Source organism: Podarcis bocagei (assembly GCF_964188305.1).
Source record: "Podarcis bocagei genome assembly, chromosome: 3".
NCBI lineage: Eukaryota > Metazoa > Chordata > Lepidosauria > Squamata > Lacertidae > Podarcis > Podarcis bocagei.
Window position 1 is genome coordinate 14,073,560 of NC_138127.1, and position 20,074 is coordinate 14,093,633.

The window sequence follows — 20,074 nt, forward strand, 5'->3', positions numbered from 1 at the left end:
TCCCTACCAAGGCATATACAAATGTGCCTGGTTTTTTTTTTTTTTTTTTTTTTTTTTTGTTAATACATGGTAAATAGACAAATAAATATCTGAAGGGGACCCAAGTTTATGAGACTAATACCGTCTCACACAATGAAGCCAAAGGGGGGGGGCGTTAAGAGGAAAATTCAGCACGCAATAACAATTGTATACTAAACAGTCGAGCTGCATGTAATCTAAGAAGATTAGTATATTAGGAATCAAGTAAAAAGAGAGAAAGGAGTAACCAAAACTTGCTATTCAATGCCATCTAATCTGATCTCGTACCAAGACTTGAAAAGTGAAAATTACACCGTTCTAAGAATAAAACCTGCTGTGAACAGGTTTGTAGAGGCATGCTACTGAAGTGCAGGAGTCATTTTAAAAGAAGTAGAGCTTCTAAAGCATTAGTGCTATGTATAAAAATGCAGTGTTGTGCGGGTAAAAGAGGGGTATGTACTTGCAATGACTTCCTGTTAGTTTATGTGCACTGAAACTGTACATTATGTGCACTGAGATGTAAGCCCTGCTGAGTTATTTACCTTTACCTTATATCAGTTTGTAATAAGAACTTCTCAAAAAGGGTGCAGAACAGGATTGAGTGGGGGAGAGGAGGGAAGTCCTACTACATGAGTGGACCTCATTCCCATTGTGCATAACTCACTTAGCGCTATGTTGAATTCTGTCTATAGATTTTTCCAGACAGAGAGATCAACAGTCTATTATATTAGTTTGCTACATTCACTTTTTAATAACGAGGGTAATTTCTGGAGTTAACTTGGAGTTAACTTCTGCAAACAAGGCAAAAGTGCAATCATGTTTATTCTTTGGTTTAAACCATAGTTGTTTCTTATGAAATTCCTGTTCAATCTTTCATAGTGTATTATCATTATCTTCAAACCACTTCAGAATCTATCACAGTTCTGAAGCTTGATTGTATCTTATTTTATTGGGTACCCCCAGTCTTCCATTGTTTATCCTGTGATATAGATTTTCATTAGATGCTCTACTAGGTTTATTTGGAGCTCATGAATTTCATGATCCTTTTCTGTATTTCAGTGAGTTTAGAGCTTTCTATTTTCAAGGATAGTGTTATGAATAAGAACAGTATTTTAGGGATGAAGACAATGGATACAGAAGCCGTTTTTCCCAAGTCATGATAAATGAAGTTTTTCCAAATTGTTTTCAATCTGTGTTATCCCGATCCCAAAATCTTTATGCATGTTATGATCCTGTAAATAAATACCCCTAACTTCCTCCTACAGGGAAAGCAAGGAAGGGCCTACAGCAAAATATTACATTGCTGTAATGGATCTAAGAAGTAAACAACAGTGACAAGAAATAACTTGGCCAGGAAACCATCCAAAAGAAAATTCAGTCACTCAAGTCACAAGACTTGTGCTCCCTCCAAAATGTCAATCCATTATGACTTTTAATTTTCATATCTGACACTTTAAGGTCATGTGAAATACAAGAGTCTAAACTATCAGAATTTTATATCTATTTGAAACAGAATTTACACACACATGTGGGGGGAGGAGAGAGAGAGAGAGAGAGAGAGAGAGAGAGAGAGAGAGAGAGAGAGAGAGAGAGAGAGAGAGAGATTATACTTTAGATCTGAAAGATGTTTAGCCAAAAGGAGACCTCAAATAAGTCAATATATTTTGCTACGTACAGAAATCCTTAATGCTGTTTTCTCAGAATAGCCAGTCTTAACTAATCGTAACAATCTGAGCTATTACTATTTATCAAAACTAGAAAATAACTGCCAAATCTATCAACAGATCTTTAAACTACATATAGAAAAATTCCTAGAACTCGAATCAAACACTTGCTGATGAAAGTAAACTTAGGTACAATGCCTCAGAGAGCTAAATTATTACTTAGATTTGTCCTCGTTTCTTTAACAGCACTTGTTCCTTAATTCATGTGTTACACAATTCTGAGCTCATATGAAATCATCTGAAAATTGGAGTAGGTTTGTATTCAATACGGCTTTTTGTTCATTTAACCCATTTTAGAGTGGGGGCCAACTCTGACATATTTATCATTTTTCACATATACAGTGGTGCCTCGCAAGACGAAATTAATTGGTTCCGCAAGTTTTTTCTTCTTGCGAGTTTTTCGTCTTGCGAAGCACGGTTTCCCATAGGAATGCATTGAAAATCAATTAATGCGTTCCTAGGGAAACCGCTTGCCAGGCTGGTGGTGCGGAGAAGGGCTTTTCTCCGCACCGCAAGCCTTCAGGACAGGTACGGGAACAGAGGGGAAGGCGCGCAGCGCTTTCCCTCTGTTCCCGGGGCTTGCGTGGGAGGAGGGTTTTTCCTCCCCACCGCAAACATTCAGAACAGCATTCTGAATGTTGGCGGTGGGAAGGAAAACCCTCCTCCCACCCCAAGTCTTCAGGAAAGCCATCCGATGCCGCGCGGCAGCATCGGAGCTTCGTTCCGATGCCACGCGGCGGGAGGAGGCGTTCCCCCCCCCGCCGCCCGGCATCGGAGCTTCGTTCCGATGCCGCGCTGCGGGAGGAGGCGTTCCCCCCCCGCCGCCCGGCATCGGAGCTTCGTTCCGATGCCGCGCGGCGGGAGGAGGCGTTCCCCCCCGCCGCCCGGCATCGGAGCTTCGTTCCGATGCCGCGCTGCGGGAGGAGGCGTTCCCCCCCGCCGCCCGGCATCGGAGCTTCGTTCCGATGCCGCGCGGCGGGAGGAGGCGTTCCCCCCCCGCCGCCCGGCATCGGAGCTTCGTTCCGATGCCGCGCGGCGGGAGGAGGCGTTCCCCCCCGCCGCCCGGCATCGGAGCTTCGTTCCGATGCCGCGCTGCGGGAGGAGGCGTTCCCCCCCCCCCGCCGCCCGGCATCGGAGCTTCGTTCCGATGCCGCGCGGCGGGAGGAGGCGTTCCCCCCCCCGCCGCCCGGCATCGGAGCTTCGTTCCGATGCCGCGCGGCGGGAGGAGGCGTTCCCCCCCGCCGCCCGGCATCGGAGCTTCGTTCCGATGCCGCGCGGCGGGAGGAGGCGTTCCACCCCCGCCGCCCGGCATCGGAGCTTCGTTCCGATGCCGCGCGGCGGGAGGAGGCGTCGTCCCCCCCGCCGCCCGGCATCGGAGCTTCGTTCCGATGCCGCACGGCGGGAGGAGGCGTTCCCCCCCCGCCGCCCGGCATCGGAGCTTCGTTCCGATGCCGCGCGGCGGGCGGAGGTCCGAGGACAGTGGGGAAGACGCGCTGCGCTTCCCCGCTGTCCCGGAGATTTCCCTATGGGCTGTCGTCTTGCGAGGCAAGCCCATAGAGAAATTCGTTTTGCGAAGCGCCTCCAAAACGGAAAACCCTTTCGTCTAGCGGGTTTTCCATCTTGCGAGGCGTTCGTCTTGCGGGGTACCACTGTATATTTTTTATCTTAAAGTCAATCCTTAAAATGAGTTTTTTTGCACGTTTCAAAATTTTCATTAGTGATATTCAAAAGTGCTTTTAAGAGATGTTTTTAAGTCATCAGTTTGTTTGAGTTTTCTATAGGCAATTAAAAATGTTCTAAAAGAGATTTCATTGGGTGAGCAAAGTGACACTCCTTTGCAAATGAAATATGAATTATCAATGTTTTCAAAATACGTGGGTGGTTTATTCAGTACCTTTTAGAGCAGAAACTTTCTAAAATAGACTTGATATTATGTTTTTATTTATATACCGAAATAAGCTTCTATGCAAGTTTAGAAAGAATAAAACTAGTTGCACCGACATTAACATATGTAAACATCCATAACTAAATACACAATAAAGCAATCCTATTAAAATTACTATATCCTAGAAACGTTTATCTGATTGTTCATTGTCGTTTTAGATTTATTTAATTGTTGCATGTCATATGCCCTAATGTAAACAAAGATGTATCTCAACGCAACCATGTTAAACAGTTTAAAGAGGAAAAGGAATAAAAACTATGTTACGGGTAGGGAGGGGCACTATATACTCAGTATCAGGACCAGCCCAAAACATTTTAACACCTGAGGCAGACCCCAAAATAGTGTCCCCCTCTCCCCGCCATGCAAGAAGGGGTGAGTGAAGATCTACATCAGGAACAAGGGAGAAATAAAGATCAACATCGGGATCTGCAGCCCCTGTGGATCCTGCCGCCTGAGGCACTCGCCTCCCCTTGCCTCATGAGTGGGCTGGCCCTGCTCACTAGGAACAACTAATCAAAACAGCTCTTTCCTGGCTATCCATCAATTATATTCATTACACGAATGTCTGATGATTCTGCAATGTCCTGGAAATGGGTAATTATTGCATATGTATAAGACTATTTGTTTTCTGTCTTATTGTATGTTACACGAGTTTGCACTGGGCCATTTTGTGTGTGCTGTTAAGTTTTTGTGATTGTCAAAGATCCATTCCAGTTACATATTCACCACGTTTGAAGATGAGCAACTGACCTTCCTTCGTTTACTGTTTTTATCTATAAGATGCTGGTCTCTCTTTTTTGTTAAGCCAAAATACTTAATTGTGTCGGTGTGGTGAAGAAGCACAGGGTGCTGGGATTGGATATTGGTTTCGTTTCGGCTACTTGCTCGATCCGGGCCCATTGGGCAAGTCACCATTTCAGCCTCCATTACAAAGCTGATGATGCTGATGATGAATACTCAAGTTCTTCACACAATGTCATTTCAATAAAAGTATAATGACCCTGAAAGCAATGCTTGCTTTATTGTTTATATTTTCCATTGTGTTACTGTTTCACTGACTGTTTAATTTATTTAAACTTTGCTGTAAGCCACCCTAAAACTTGTTATAGGGTGTCCTACAAATTCTCAAAAGAAAGATATGATAGCAATCATCTCAGGGCTGATGATGAGCAGTTAGCAATGATCCACGATTGCCCAATTAGCAATGATTCATGACAGGGTCTCCTCACTGGCAAGTTCCCTGCTTGTGGAATGCCTTCCCTTCCTTGGTAAGGCACCATCATTCTCTCTCATTAATGCCCAGGAGAAAATTTTAAAAACCCTCTTATTTACCCAGTTATATGACGACTGAAAAATACAGTACCCAGGAACCTTGAAATAATTAGTTAGGTATGTGGCTGTTTTAAAATGCTTTTAGATTTTCTAAATAGATATAGATATATAGAGATACAGATTCGTCCAGCATCTTCCCATGAGGCTGGGTGGAGTTCAGAAGCTTTGGCTACCATTTTGGTTTAGCCACAGATTGCTGCGGAACTGCTCTTAACAATGGATAGCTTAAACAAACCTGTTTCAGAAAACAGGGTCTAAAGTTGACTTGTTTGATTAACTAGCATTTGTCAAGTTTGGATAGCATAACTGATTGTGATTAACTAAAAGCAGAAGCACACAAAACTAGGAGGGGCTAAACATGTTCACATCTAGCCAATCCACAGCTTAGTGTGATGTCAAAATGCAGCCAATGGCTCACCAAAGGGCAACTCCATTAATTCATGACTGAGATTTAAAGCTGTGATTTCCTGACTCATAACTCACAACCATGGCCTGAAGGGACAGGATACAACAACCCTGCCGAAGCTAATCAGGTTTGGATCTGGTCGGTTTCTAGATGGAAAACATGTATACTGCCCTCCACAGAATATGTATTCATGAAATATATCCATGGGCTACACATGAAATAAAATTTTAAAAATCCAATTATATTATACCATAACACTCCACTTTGCTACATGAACTCCACATAAGTGGGCACCCACAAAATTATGAAACATTCTGAGCGCTGGAAAGCATTTTAGAAATTATTACTTTATGTGTTAACTCTGTATCTGATGCCTAAGATTCAATGTCCCACTGGGAAAGACAGCAACTAATCTCAGTGGATGTTTAAGAGGATCCTAGGTGGTTAAAACTTTATTTTAAGACACCTGTTTGGAGTGGAGCTCATTTTGATGCTTGCTTGGCAGCTTCACAAAATATAATTAGTTCAGCAAAGCTTGTGGCATTTGGGACTGCTGCACAAGGAGTTACACACACACTGAGGCAATTAACAAGGGGTTAAATAGCTAAAAATATTACTAAGAAGCCATAAGCAAAGGGGATGTGTTCCACAAGAACATGGGAGGGTAGCTAATAGCTATAAGAAAAAGAAACTTACGAAGATAGACATTAATTTCAGACAGTTGACACCAGTTTGAGCACCAACAAATGATAGCTTGTAAAAAGGCACAATAGGAGGGAGATATGAGGTAAATCACTTGAGAATTTTGACTATATTCAGTTAACATGCAATTAGCACAGTAGAAACTTACATTAAGCTCATATCATGCGCCTAACGAAGTTAGCAGAAGGAGAAGGGACTGTCGTTAATTTGATGCTACAGAAATAAAACTCAAACGAGAAAGGAAGCTTATTAGATATGGGGAAAGAGAGTTCTTTCATATAGAGCTTCCCATTTGCTGATCCTCATTACCCAAGAAAGCTAAACTTAATCTAATGATGCATTGTTATTCTTAAAAATGAAAGAAAAAAATCAGTATGAAAATTCAGCCAAAATCCCCCACTTAGATAAGCATTTCAGCAAGATGGCAAACTGAAGTGCAACTCTTTTATGTAAGTAAGCAAGTTGAGCTAGCAACCTGATACAGCAAACGCAGCAGGGGGCAAAGAGTTGTACGATCCACGTTATTTCCCAAGAAGCACACAATACTCACTGGCGTTATAAAATGCAGCCAGATTTCTCTTTTAACGCCAGTTGGGAAGTGTAAAATATCAAGAGCAAACACAGGTTCCCTTAAAAGTAATGTCAGAAAGCTAGTGCAGCGTAAGTAACTAAAAATGTCAAGCATGTGAGCAATACAGCTAAAGATAACTTACCTGTACTGTGTGATCGGCCGAGATTTTGAAGGTAGAGTTCTTTATAAAGCCTCAATTAAAGACCCTGCGCTTGACCAACACTTGGGAGTTTTCTAGCAAGTTTATACAGTAAAAATGCAAAGGGCCATCTCTTTGTCAACCACATGGTTCTATGTTAGGAACAGAGAAGATTTTCTCATTTCTAGGCCAGGGCGGTGGAGGAGGCTGGCAATGAGCTCCTGAAGTTCAGTAGTCCCTTAGCTACTATGAGTGGAGCCACCCAAACTCACATTTAACCCTGGTTCACAATGCTTGGCATCAGTCATTTCCTCTGCAACTTCTCCCATCACCAATATTTACACCAGCTTTGGGGATGGTAGTGGAGACAGCAGTAGATGATAAAGCCAAAGACTGCGTCTAAGCAGATATGGGGCCCGATTCAGCTAAACAGTTGTGCTGGCAAGAGCCAGCATAACAAATTCTGCTAGTGCAACAAACGAAACAAACTTGTTAGACCTTAGAATCCAAAATAATACAGGGAGCTATTCAGCCAAGTTTTACTCAGAGTAGATTCATTCATTTCAATGGCCCTAACTTACTTAAGATTCATTAATTTCAAAGGATGTCCCCTGGGATAAATCTAGTTGGAATACCACCCTGTATTACTTCAGATTATAAGATCTAACAAAAAGTACAGTGGCACCTCAGTTTCGGAACATAATCCATTCTGGAAGACCATTTGAGCTACGAAACGTTCGAAAACAGAAGCCTCAAAATGGAAAACTCAATACGAAAGCTGCATTTCATGTTCAACTTCCAAGGCGTGTTCGAAAACCAAAGCATTTACAGCATTCAAAAACCAAAACGTTAGTCAACGGAGATGTTTGAAAACCGAGGTACCACTGTACATAGTTTCTTCATTCATTCTTCTTGTCCCCAGCCTGCTGCTGCTGCAAAAGAACTCATTAATACTAGAAGCAGCAGGATAATTTCATTAAAAGTGCATTTTGAAATATGTAACTGCTTCCGAGGCTACTATACGTTGGCCCACAAGGTCCATTAATGAGTATCTATTGAGCATCTCATTGAAGACAGAACTGTGCCATTTGTGAATGATCACCACTCATGTTCAAGATACAGCTTGAGAGAGTTATGCCTGCAAAGAACACGTAATGCAAACAAAGCTTCTCATGCACTAGAAGAACAGCAGCACAGCAAAAAAAAAAAAGGCCGTAGATCTTACATTTGGAGAGGGATCTGTTTGTTCATATTTTATCTCTTCCTTCCCATTTGCTTCAGACTGTGTCAGTTGGTATGATCTGCCTTCAATGAAAGTAATATAGTCTTTATAAGAGCATAATGGGCCTGCCAGGATACCCATGAAATTACAGTTGTAACTTAAATACTCCAGTAGACTTGGCATGCGCCTGTAATTCAAAGATAAGCATCTGGTGAGGTTTTCATTGACATTTTCTAAGAGAACAACACTAAAACCACACACTGATTGTATTCTAGTTGCAATTACTTACATTTCTATTTGATGTCACACACCTCCACTTTTAGCTATATAGACAGAAAGTTAATAGGTATGGGGTCCCCCTCAAAAATCCAATGGCTCTCCAGCTGTTTCTAAGAATTCTGTATGTTGGTTCCCAAGCTGGTTAGTGCTTGTCCACAAGTCAATGTGAGTTGAAAAGATGCCGGGCACAATATAGTACAAGGGGGAGTTGGGGAAATCAAACCACAGGACAATTTTTTGTTTCACGTGCCTGATGCTCCTCTGCATCTGGCAGCACGTGAGTGCCAGGGAGTCCTCTGAACATGGTGCAAAGCACATAATATTTCTACAGTAAATGCCACGCAGAAAACAGAGATTAACCCACTCAAATATAGTGGGATGTTACAAAAAGTCGATAGCAATCTTTCAACACGCTATGGAAATTAGTTGTTTATCCTAAGATTCAGCTTGCATAGCGGTTATTTTGCTTTACTGGCAGTCTGAGGTTGCATGTGCTAGAACGCTTTAGAATAGCTTTGTTCCTGTGGCTAGAGCAGTACATGAACCAGCAAATGTCACCCTTACCCCCATATCACCCATATTAGTGAACCAAGCAAGGTTCATAATAATAATAATAATTTTATTTGTACCCCGCCCTCCCAGCTGAAGCCAGGATCAGAGCTGCTAACATCTAACAAACAACACAGTATACATAAAAACCGGCATCAATTAATTAAAATACATCTTAAAATTAATTCAGACAAATTAAAATGTTGACAAATGGCAGTTATCGGTTAAGATTGAGAGTGGTTAATACTTGCCAGTACCAACTGTTTTCACTGATCATATAAGGACCTGTGAACAGGCTGGGACGCTGGGAGGCCTCCTTCATGTTTGTTCTTATACAAAGGAAAATAGGTCAAACTGCCCCCTGGCCAAAGGCCTGGCGGAACAGCTCCGTCTTGCAGGCCCTGCGGAAAGATGTCAAATCCCACAGGGCCCTAGACTCTTGTGGGATAGCATTCACCAGGCTGGGGCCACGGCCTAAAAGGCCCTGGCTCTGGTCGAGGCCAGGCTAATTTCCCTGGGGCCCGGGATCTTCAGAGTGTTGTTGTTTGCAGACCATAAGGTCCTCCATGGGGCATACCAGAGGAGGCAGTCCCGTAGGTACAAGGGTCCTAGGCTGTAAAGGGCTTTGAAGGTTAAAACCAGCACCTTAAACCTGATCCTGTACTCCACCGGGAGCCAGTGCAGCCTTAATCCTTAATCCCCTTAATCCTGAAGCCAAACTTTATTGATTTCTCTTAACAGGCATTATTTAACGGGGTTTGGTTTCTGGAAAGAAGGGGAAATCCAAGGGGTGAGTCAACACTCTATTAGAAACTTGTCTATATAAATAAACGGTCTGGGAGGAATTGACTCATATCAAATATAAAGTGAGCTGCATCAGTCTCAATAGCATAATATATCCAAAGTTATTAATTCAAAGCATATTATTCTATCCTACTTTTGGGGGGTGAAAAACTCAAAATGGCTTCATTTGTAATTTACACAAATGAGCAGAATGCAACCCAGAATTTTAAGGGGTCTCCTTAGCTTCCTGTTTTCTGCAGAATGGCCGATTGCAGGTGGAGTCTGAGGGTCCAGGTGACAGCTTACACTGAAGCAGAGAAAACTTACCTCACAGCTAAGCATCGCTGTGATTGTGTCAGTTCTTCCTCCTTTCGAAACATTCCTGTGGTTTGAGGGAAGAAATGGGAGTGTAACGTATTGGGCTGGGTCCAACACTGATGCCAAACCATAACCTGGCGTCACAAGAATGGCTTGCGGTAAGTCATGGGCCATCGGGCTCCACAACGCACCTCAGTGCAGCCATAAAGAATGAGCTCAGTAGCTTACATTTCCCTTGTAGATAAAGTGCAGCTTGGTGTATTGTTCAAATCTGGACAAGCTACGGTGAATGTTAACTATGGTCAGTGGAAACCAAACAACTGCAAACCATGGTTTAAAAAGCAGGCTTGCTTTAAGTAACCTTAGTTAAGATTAATGTAGGGTTTGGGGGCATGATAAAATTACAGCTTATCCACCATGGAAGGTTCTGCTCTCCTCATTGAAGAGGGGAACATAAAAGCCCAAGGACTGTCAAGATTTTTCTAACACTAAACCTTGATTTAGCATTATGTCCCTATTTTTTTTCAAATGAATTGGGTAACTTACTTGGTCCCAAAACATCCTCCTCCTTATAAGAATGGCTATCTAAACTGATCAGTAACGACAGCTCTAGTTTAGTATCTGAACTCTTTTATTATCTGTCTTCATAACTTTACACACCACAATATTGCTAGATACATATTGCATGCAAAAACCAAGAACAGTTGAACAAGGCACAGAAAAGCTAAGTAGTAGTATAGTATTCAGCCCTTACAGTCACCAGTTATCTGTTTTGTTAATTTGGCAATAAGCACAACTCCTTCACCTATTGTAAAGGACAGCTGGAATAGAGAATAAAGGATATCCTTGCATGACCTGCTACATGTTCAGCATGAGCAAAGAAGCTTCCTTGAGAATTTTTACATAGTTCTGGCTGTCGTATTTTTGTTGTTGTTGTTGTTGTTTACTGTCACATAGCATTCCCCTCATTAACAGATAAACATATTGGTACAATTATGCATCTCCAATTCCTGTTAAAAGACATGTGAAAATAAACATGGCCACATGGCTTATGTTCCACACCGCAAGAGAGAATTTAGCTCACCGTCCTGCCCCCAGCCCCCCCAAAGTCTTACCATCATGAATTTCATACGCCAAGCTTGTGATTTTCTGTGTAATTATCATCATTGGGCTGTGACAAAGTGAGAGGGAAATGAAAAAATAAAAGACTTCAGAAACAGAACATGCAGATCTCACCCATAAAAGTATTGCTTTCCAACAGAAAGATAGAACTGAACGTGCCATTAATTTGTTTTTAAAATATGCCACTAGAAGTCTTTTTATGGGTAGGTCTTAGGTAAGCCTGTGTGGAAGAGAAACCAGTGGCATTAGCATCCACACTAAACCAACCAACTATATCGTTTGATGCCCAAGAATTCAGATCATTGTCAAGAGGCTTTGATTTTGAAGCTATTCTGGGATATTCAGCAACTAAGCATGACCTTTCCATGGTGGTTATGCAACTGTGGAATGCTTTCCCAAAGGAAACCCATTGGGTTTCCTCTTTTTGCCAGATATATACACAGGTTAAAAGAAGCGAGACCTTGGAGGAAGGGTGGGATGACAAGTGTAAGAAAACAAATGACCATTTCATTTGAGCTAGCATAACAAGATCACAGCTTGATCAGGGTTGCCATTTATTTCCATGCTTGATTTGTGGACAAGCTTTGTGATTGGGCAAAACAACAACATGGTTTCCCACAAACCAGCGGCAGAATTCCTTCATCAGAAGAGTGTGAAGAAGAGGATGGAGCAGTCAAACCTGATGCTCTTGCATGCTTCTTCTCATGATGTCTGAGCCATTCCTTGGCATTCATGTTTATGCATTTATTTACACACACATGTGCCAAAGACAGAATGCATGATTTCTCACCATGAAAGCCATTCCCATATACACAGGTGTTCTTGAAAGCAATGGAAGAGACTAAAACCTGACAAATGGCAAGTCTAGGTTATTTTTTTTAAGAGACACTCCCAAATCTGGGGCATTATTCACCAAGGAGAGGTACCTGAAAAATGGCTGTCCCTAGTAAATCTAGTAGTGCTGTTTGAGCCTGTCAGGCACATGCAGTCAGCCACATATTTGCTCCATAAATATTAGAATACAGCTGACTTTGAAAAATTGAACTTATTTTAAAAGCAATAAAAAGTAATTAGTGTCTTTGTACAGCCAGCCTATAGGGAGCATATTGGTTTTCCTGCATGTTGCGGAAGACATTGTTTGCTGCCTTTTAGTCACTTGGGTAATGGTAATTATAATAACAGAGAAAGCAATATAGCAAAGATCCATCGGTACTCAGGAGAAACACCATTCCCTGATTACACAATTCAGACTAGAGAAATCAAAACACATTTTCACAGTGTAAATAAATGGTAATCTGGAGGTCCCACGCCAACCACAGATAAAGGAGGGATTTTGACTCCCTCAACAGGCTCTACAAAACCCTCTTGTACCAAGGAGAGGAGAAAGATGACAAAAGCACGTTGGCAGATAAATTGGTTGAAGAGAACAGCATGAAGAGAGCAATTTTTAATACTTGTGTTTTTATTGCACATCACCATAGGCACATGTTAAATGGAGAGGCAGTATTAAATGCTTTGCCCCAAATGGCAAACAACAGCTTTGGGCGGGAGCATTTTCACAGGAAAGTGGCACAAGGGATTTCCTATGTTGCATCTATCTAAACTCCAAAAGAAGCTGTGATGAATCTAGGTAGAAATTTGTGTGGTAGCAGTCCTTCCCAGACAGATATATCAGTATAAAGCTACATGCATGGAGAGGATTGTACAGAGTTCTTCTCCTATTATAGATAAATAGGGAAAGATCTCAAAAGAAACCCATAGAAACTGATTAAAGAACTCTTAAATTGTGCACACATGTATACAGTTCCATGAAAACATGTTTAACTCATCTATCTATCTATCTATCTATCTATCTATCTATCATCTATCTATCCTCAGTGGGTTGTATCCAACTAATACATAACTAATGTCAATTGATTTTAATGGGTCTGCTCTGAATCTGTCTTAATTGGATACAATCCACTATATTTAGCTAGAGAAACAACTGGGATATAGAAAGTATTATTTATTCTTACCCAGAAAAATCAGCAGAATATTGTCCGTAATCAAAGATATAGACTCTAGAAATTTGGCACACAGTGAGGTATCCCAAAGCAAAAACAAAACAATATCTGAAAGAGAGAAGGTAAAGTAGTTATTAAATTATCTATCATGTAATTGCATTGGAGAGTAATATAAGCTTTTAAAAAAATCTTTAAAGCTATGAATGATCAGGCACACACGCACACACATATGCTAAGAACATTATTTCCCCACAACAAGCCCAGTTTAGGGCACCCAGAGAATATTCTGCAAAATAACCAACTGAAATAGCCCCTTTCTCAATACAACAGAAGAGAGATTCACCCATCTACCATATTTTTCGCTCTATAAGACGCACCAGACCACAAGACGCACCTAGTTTTTGGAGGAGGAAAACAAGAATAAAAATATTCTGAATCCCAGAAGCCAGAACAGCAAGAGGGATCGCTGTGCAGCGAAAGCAGCAATCACTCTTGCTGTTCTGGCTTCTGGGACAGCTGCGCAGCCTGCATTCGCTCCATAAGATGCACACACATTTCCCCTTACTTTTTAGGAGGGAAAAAGTGAGTCTTATAGAGCAAAAAATACGGTATATTTTAGGAGTCTGCTACTATTTGCAAACACTTTCAAGTACCCTTATCTTTCTACTCTGACTTCTTAGAGACTTTTTCTGATCTACATCTTCAATATTCCTGCTCAGAATTTTAAATAGCAAAGTGTACTTTATGGCTTGAAATTATAATTGGGTTGCTACATCTATAGCAATCATTATTAGGTTGCTACACCTTTCTTTCATGAAACTCTGCAATTAACTTGGCAAGAAAGTAGCAGTGCATGATATGAGAGAGGCAATTGTCACAATGTTCATTCACAGCAAATTACCGTATTTTTCCGTGTATTGGACGAGATTTTTTGACTAAAAAATCATGTAAAAAAACTGGGGTCGTCCAATACATGGGTAGTGGCATGGGGTGGGGCGGGGAGAAGCACCGCACCGCCAGCCAGCCGGTTGGCCGGAGCACAGATTCCCCCGATGCCACAATAAGGAATCTGGGGGGTGTTTCCTGCCTGCAGCTGCATGGGGGGAGAGGCTCAACAACTTTGGACCATCTCCCCTAATTTTCTTAAAATTGAGTCCCCCAAATTGGGGGGGGGGGTGTTTCTTATACACGGGGGCATCTTAGAGAAATACGGTAATGCTATCTGAGATTATCACAGTACAAAGGTGGTAATAGTCCCATATGTACTATGGGATTAATTTGTTTTTAAAAAGGGCCCTTAGGCCATCTTGTAACCTTATTAAAGCAGATACTTTCATATTGTTGCATGTAAGCGTTTTCGTACAGCCAGCCTGTAAGCGTGTTATAATGGCAGAAGCTTGAGATTCTGTAGGACAGGACAGGTTCAAGAGAGAAAAGAAGAGCATCTACAAGCTCCCAGGTAAAACTACACCATGGTTCTACAGCCATCTTGAACAACAATACTTCCTTCACAAGAACTCAAAACAAAATAAAAAAAATCCTTCCAGTAGCACCTTAGAGACCAACTAAGTTTGTTATTGGTATGAGCTTTCGTGTGCATGCGCACTTCTTCAGATACCTGGTGAGGTTGATGGACTTTCATTTCATGCGGCTCAGTGCGGTACCCTCCATAGTTCTAGTTACAGCTAGGTAGCCGTGTTGGTCTGCCGTAGTCGAAACAAAGTAATAGGTATCTGAAGACGTCTGAAACAAAGTAATAGGTATCTGAAGACGTCTGCATGCACACGAAAGCTCATACCAATAACAAACTTTGTTGGTCTCTAAGGTGCTACTGGAAGGAATTTTTTTTATTTTGTTTCAACTATGGCAGACCAACTCGGCTACCTACCTGTAACTGTTCACAAAGACTGATATTGACAGGATTTTCCTCACTCATCTCTCTCCTTTCTACATTCTAAGTAATAACACAGCAGCATCAAAGGACCACATACCAAAAAGTACAAACCCTGGAACTATGCCTTCGCCCTGAAATATTCCAACACTGTCTCGGTATCTACTCAGGCAACACTATCACTGCATTTAATAACATCAGCCACATTTGTCCCTATTGAAATGCATTTTGTTAGTTTTGGCGCAGTTCTCCAATCTGTTAATGTCATTTTGAATCTCAATTCTGTCGTCAGTGGCTTTAGCTACCCCACCCAGTTTGGTGTCATCTGTAATTCTGATGAGCATCCCATCAACACCTTCAGGCCCAGGGCAGAGCCATGTGGCATGTCCCACTTGTCCCTTTTTCCCCAAGATGACAAAGAACCATTAGTGAGCACTCTTTGGGTTCAGTCAGTCAACCAACTATAAATCCACCTCACTCAGTCCACCTTTCACCAGCTTCTCTGTAAGAATATCATGGGAGACTTTGTCAAAAAGCATGCCCTGATCCACCAGACTTGTAACTCCATCAAAAGAGAAAGAGAGAGAGAGAGAATTTTGTCTCTCAAAAACTTATCCCTACAGTCTTATTTTTAGTCTGTGGGATGGGAAGGGAACGGGGAGCGGTTCTGAAAAGTCGCTTCCTTATGCTTGGAGCGTTCTCTTCCTTCAACACAGGGGCAGGAGCAGTCAAGAGATGGTGCAGCCTGTCCAGAACCTCTAGAAGCAGGGCAGCCATTTTGGGGATGATATTTTACCTCAGCATTTACTTCATCCGCTCCGCTAATGATGCCTGCCAGAACCACCAGTCGGTTCATCAGTAGTGAACACCTCACCCCCATAATTTTGTTGGGCCGTTGCGTGGTTTACTTGAAAGGCCTTAGTGACCCAGTGTTGCATCCAGCGGATTTGCTTTGCCTGGGAGTTTTATGCCACAGTCAACTGAGGTGGCTTGGTCAAACAGGACTGTTTCCCCACTCTTTTTGCTGAACCCGCAGGGTACGGATTCTATGTACCTTTATTGTTTCTTTTCCACTTGGAGACTTCTCACTATGATGGTTGCCCGGCAGGGGACCTGTCCAGCTCCAGTGTGTCACTGGCTGACAGCTTCTAATGTTCTACCGCAGAAAACTATGCCCATCGAAGCGTGGTGCAAGTTTTATTCAACACCGTGCAACTCGTAACTACCTCAAAATCTCTGCTACCCTAGTCTCTCGTTGTTCCACAGGTTTGTTCCATGGAACACCTGGTTTGTATTTTACTACATAAACTTGAAATTGCAACTTGGAGTAGCTGCTTTTCAGGGCAGAAAGATAGTAAATCAACTGCTATGAGAACTGGGAAGGTCTAGAGTAGGAAACTGAGGGCCAGCCCCTGTCTACTAATGCAAATGCTAATCATTCTGACCAAAGACATGACCATTTTTTACCAGAAAATTCAAGCGTTCAAAACAGCCATTAGCTATTAAAATTACTTATTTCATATTAAAAAGTAGCTTTGGTTTTGAGTGCAGGCACTCGTTTCCCAACTTATCTGATAAAAAACAAAATCTAATATTCACAGTTGTAGATGAAATTTGGTGGGGGGCAGTGGAGGTAAAACAGTGTTTGATAGCTGGAAAATCTGTAACTGCAACTGTAATTCCTATTACACAGTGCCCACTCCAACACCAGATTATTTCATTAAGTATTACAGATAGAGGCATTCTGATAAATGTCACTTAAGGTAAGACAGATGACATTTCAAGTAATGAGCACTACAGAAAATGAATTCAAACACAATAGTATACACAGTAATTTGACACACAAACTTTATGGTCTTAATATTCCCTTACCATGGTAGAATCTGTAGCAATGAATATGGAAGTGCACATTTTATGTAAAAAGCCAATGATAGCAGCACTGAGCATCTGCTTGCTTATAACAGTTATTAATAAGCTGCATAAATTAAAATTCTTGTTTATACTAAATGATTTCAGCCATAAAACAAATGTGCATCGCTGTTCTTGAGCAGCCACAAATTCTAGATACTCCCATGAAGCTCAGAATCATATTTGGGAGTTAAATAGGAGCAACAAGAAGAAAATAAAATAAGGTTTATCTGTTGCCAGAGTTGTGCCTTTATAGATATTCTTATACAACATGCACAGGAGCCCTTAACACCTGTTCCTCTAAGCAAGTCCTGGATTCCATCCTATGCATGCCTACCCAAAGATTCCAATGATTTCAATTAGACTTGCTCACAGGTTAAGTGGGTACAGGATTCCAGCCTTAATGTCCTAAGTGCTAATTGCACACACACTGATGTACCAGATTCCTCCCTTCCCTCACCACCCCCCAGCAACACAACCAGCAATTAACTTCCAAAATTAGAATTTGTCACAAGCCATTGGAAGTTGTGCAATCTAAACTTCTTGGACAGTTCTGCTCCTTACCAGGCAGGATATGATTCAATTACTGTTTTCCAGTGTGCAAATTAGGTAGGTTTGTCTTTAACGGCAAAAAGGAGCTAAATCTAAAGTTTCGTAACTAAAACTAAAGTTATACAACAGGTGTTAACAGCTTTTAAGGTGTTTAAGGTGGCTATTCAAGTATTTAGTAGCAGCATTCATGATGTTTGGACTTATTGGCCTTCTTTCTATAGATGAGTATGAAAAAAATACTATTCAAAAGCAAGACTCAGAGAAATGCCACTGTAAATCCAAAATTACGTTATTCACCTCATCTTTGAAAGATTAGATCAGCACACTCAACCAACCTCAGAGACCTTTCTGGCCTTCAATTAGTTTCACATTAATCCTTTCATCAGAAGAAAAGCCTGCAGCGAGAAGGCATCTTCATGAAAGTCGTAGGTTTGTTATCCTTCCTGTAATCGTCCTCATCCAACGGATAAGCATGAAACAGCATTTCACTACATCAGTGGGGGACAAGCTCTTTAGGCAGCCAGTCCCTTTCAAAATTATTTTCCTGGTGTCCGTGTTAACAGGCATGTCCGCTATCATTCTGCCACCCATTTTATGCGGCATGCTTGGAAAATCTGTGAAAAGGCGTTACAGCAACAAAAAATGCCTGTGCACATGTCAGGGTGCACCAAAACTCTTCCAAGGGTCACCAACAATGCAGTCCTATGAATGTCTACTCGTAAGCAAGTTTGTACAGAATTGTAGCCTCAAATGGCTGGCTTCAACTGGTATTGCAGGTTGCTCACCATTACAAAAGACTAGTTTGCTATTTTCTATAAAATGGCTCTGGTTTTCCACTATACCTTTTATTATTTATTCCTTTTATTGCTGAGTCTTTAGCCGTCTTCTTGTTCAAAATGTGTTTTGTGGGACAAACTGAGTATTTTTTTTTAATATGAAAACTGTTTAGAACTGCCATAAATAAAGATACAGACATTGTAAAGCAAAACTCTTAGTGGCTTAACTTTAACAGAGGACTGTTCTACTAGTTTCCTGACCTCAGTGGCCAGCATAACAGCCCTACAACTATAAAAAAAAGCTACACAATTAACAATATCTTAAAAAATTACATTTGAGCAGTTTCTAAACTTTACTTTTCCTTGTTTGGATAGGCAAAGTTTGAAGTGGTAACACATTAAATGGCTTTCGAACGGCAAAGTTGCTAGCTGCCAGTTTTCTTCTAGGCAGAGAGACTGCATCAATTGATTAAATGCTAAGTATTGTTGCTACTTGTTATTTATAAAGGGCTGGCAATTGCAATGTGCTTTACAAGCTTTATTGTGCTCTCACAACAGCTTTGTGATGACTATTTTCCCCGTTTTAAGAAAGGGAACCAAGGGTGACAGACCATGACCTGCCAAAAACAAGTCCATGACAAATGAAATTTTCTCCCCATCTCTCCAGTTACTGAACCACATCAGCTCTTCAGATGGGGCTGTAATCTCTCATGGATTTCACTTGCATTGTACTGTATATTTTTCAATGAATTATTTCCTTTAGAATCCTAATGGTCCCTGCGCATTCCAGTAAATCAAGGCATTAACAATGAGGGATCTAGGAGACAGTCACATTGTTATTACTGCTACGCACCAAGGAAAAACAAGCGTCTTTACTATTTGTGCCTGTCAACGTTTTGTGAAAAGACAAGCTGAAAATATGGCACACATTTTCTCCCTGGTTCTCAATAATGAAAACTGTAGGGAAATCAGAATCAGCCCTCAGATTGTCCTTTCAACCACTCAGGTTTGGATTTTATTTTATTTTTACATCATCTCGTCTCTTTCATATGTCTCCGAGACAGAAACAAAAGTGATTTATGCAGAATTATCTTGCCATCCTCCTCCTCCTCTCAATTTGTCTTTATTCTGCAACGTACACAGTACACCACAAATCTAATTATGGTAGGGGTTCAATTGTCATTTCTACGCATTCACCGAAGAATTCATCAATGTAACAGCCTGTATTTTTGTTTTCTCATTAAAATCTTGCAGCATGCTTCAACTTCTCTTGTCTGTTTGCTCCAGAAACTGATGACACTATACCTATGGCAGCAGCTGATATTCTCTGCTTTCATACTAGGGCTTTTCGGGCAAAAGAATCATGATCTATGTAGCTTCCTCTGACTTAGCTCCTCTGATGTCACAATTAAAGTTGAACCAAACAGGGAGAGGAAAGCTACGGACATTCACGTTCTTGAAAACAACCTTTACTTTTGTCCAGTGATTTTGCAGGGAGGACGGACAGGAAGTGGTTTGGAGAGAGGAAGAAGGGGATGCACAAGCACGCGCCAGAACAACTACGCTAACACTTCCCCATCTTGTTGCAGTGGCAGAAAATCAACTACAGCATGGCCCGGATGAGACAGACGGCCTGATCCAGTTACAGAGTGTGTAGTGTGCAGAACCAGGCTTGTGTGTGCCTTCCATTTACTGGATCAAAGTTGCTGCTTACAGATAAAAACATATAGGAATCCTTGTCCCAGTATAGATACTAGATGCTGCGCTACATTGCTTTCAATGGGATGTGCATTAGTATACCCATATTGTGTCTGGATCCCACTGAAGTCAATGC

At 41.5% G+C, this 20,074-nt stretch overlaps 2 protein-coding genes across 3 annotated transcripts in view; both read right to left on the reverse strand.

Annotated features, from left to right (window-relative positions):
- ADAM17 (ADAM metallopeptidase domain 17) overlaps positions 1-20,074 on the reverse strand; it is a 290,647-nt gene that overhangs the window by 24,064 nt on the left and 246,509 nt on the right. The gene's annotated exons all lie outside the window — the stretch shown is intronic.
- The window catches only part of MBOAT2 (membrane bound glycerophospholipid O-acyltransferase 2), a 74,734-nt gene that overhangs the window by 15,179 nt on the left and 39,481 nt on the right, over positions 1-20,074 (reverse strand). For both annotated transcript variants that reach the window (XM_081189130.1, XM_081189131.1), the window contains exons 4-7: positions 13,126-13,221; positions 11,104-11,159; positions 9,998-10,052; positions 8,063-8,246 (exon numbers count right to left, since the gene is read on the reverse strand). In XM_081189130.1, coding sequence (XP_081045256.1) covers positions 8,063-8,246; positions 9,998-10,052; positions 11,104-11,159; positions 13,126-13,221 — 391 coding nt within the window. The remainder of the gene's footprint in view (positions 1-8,062; positions 8,247-9,997; positions 10,053-11,103; positions 11,160-13,125; positions 13,222-20,074) is intronic.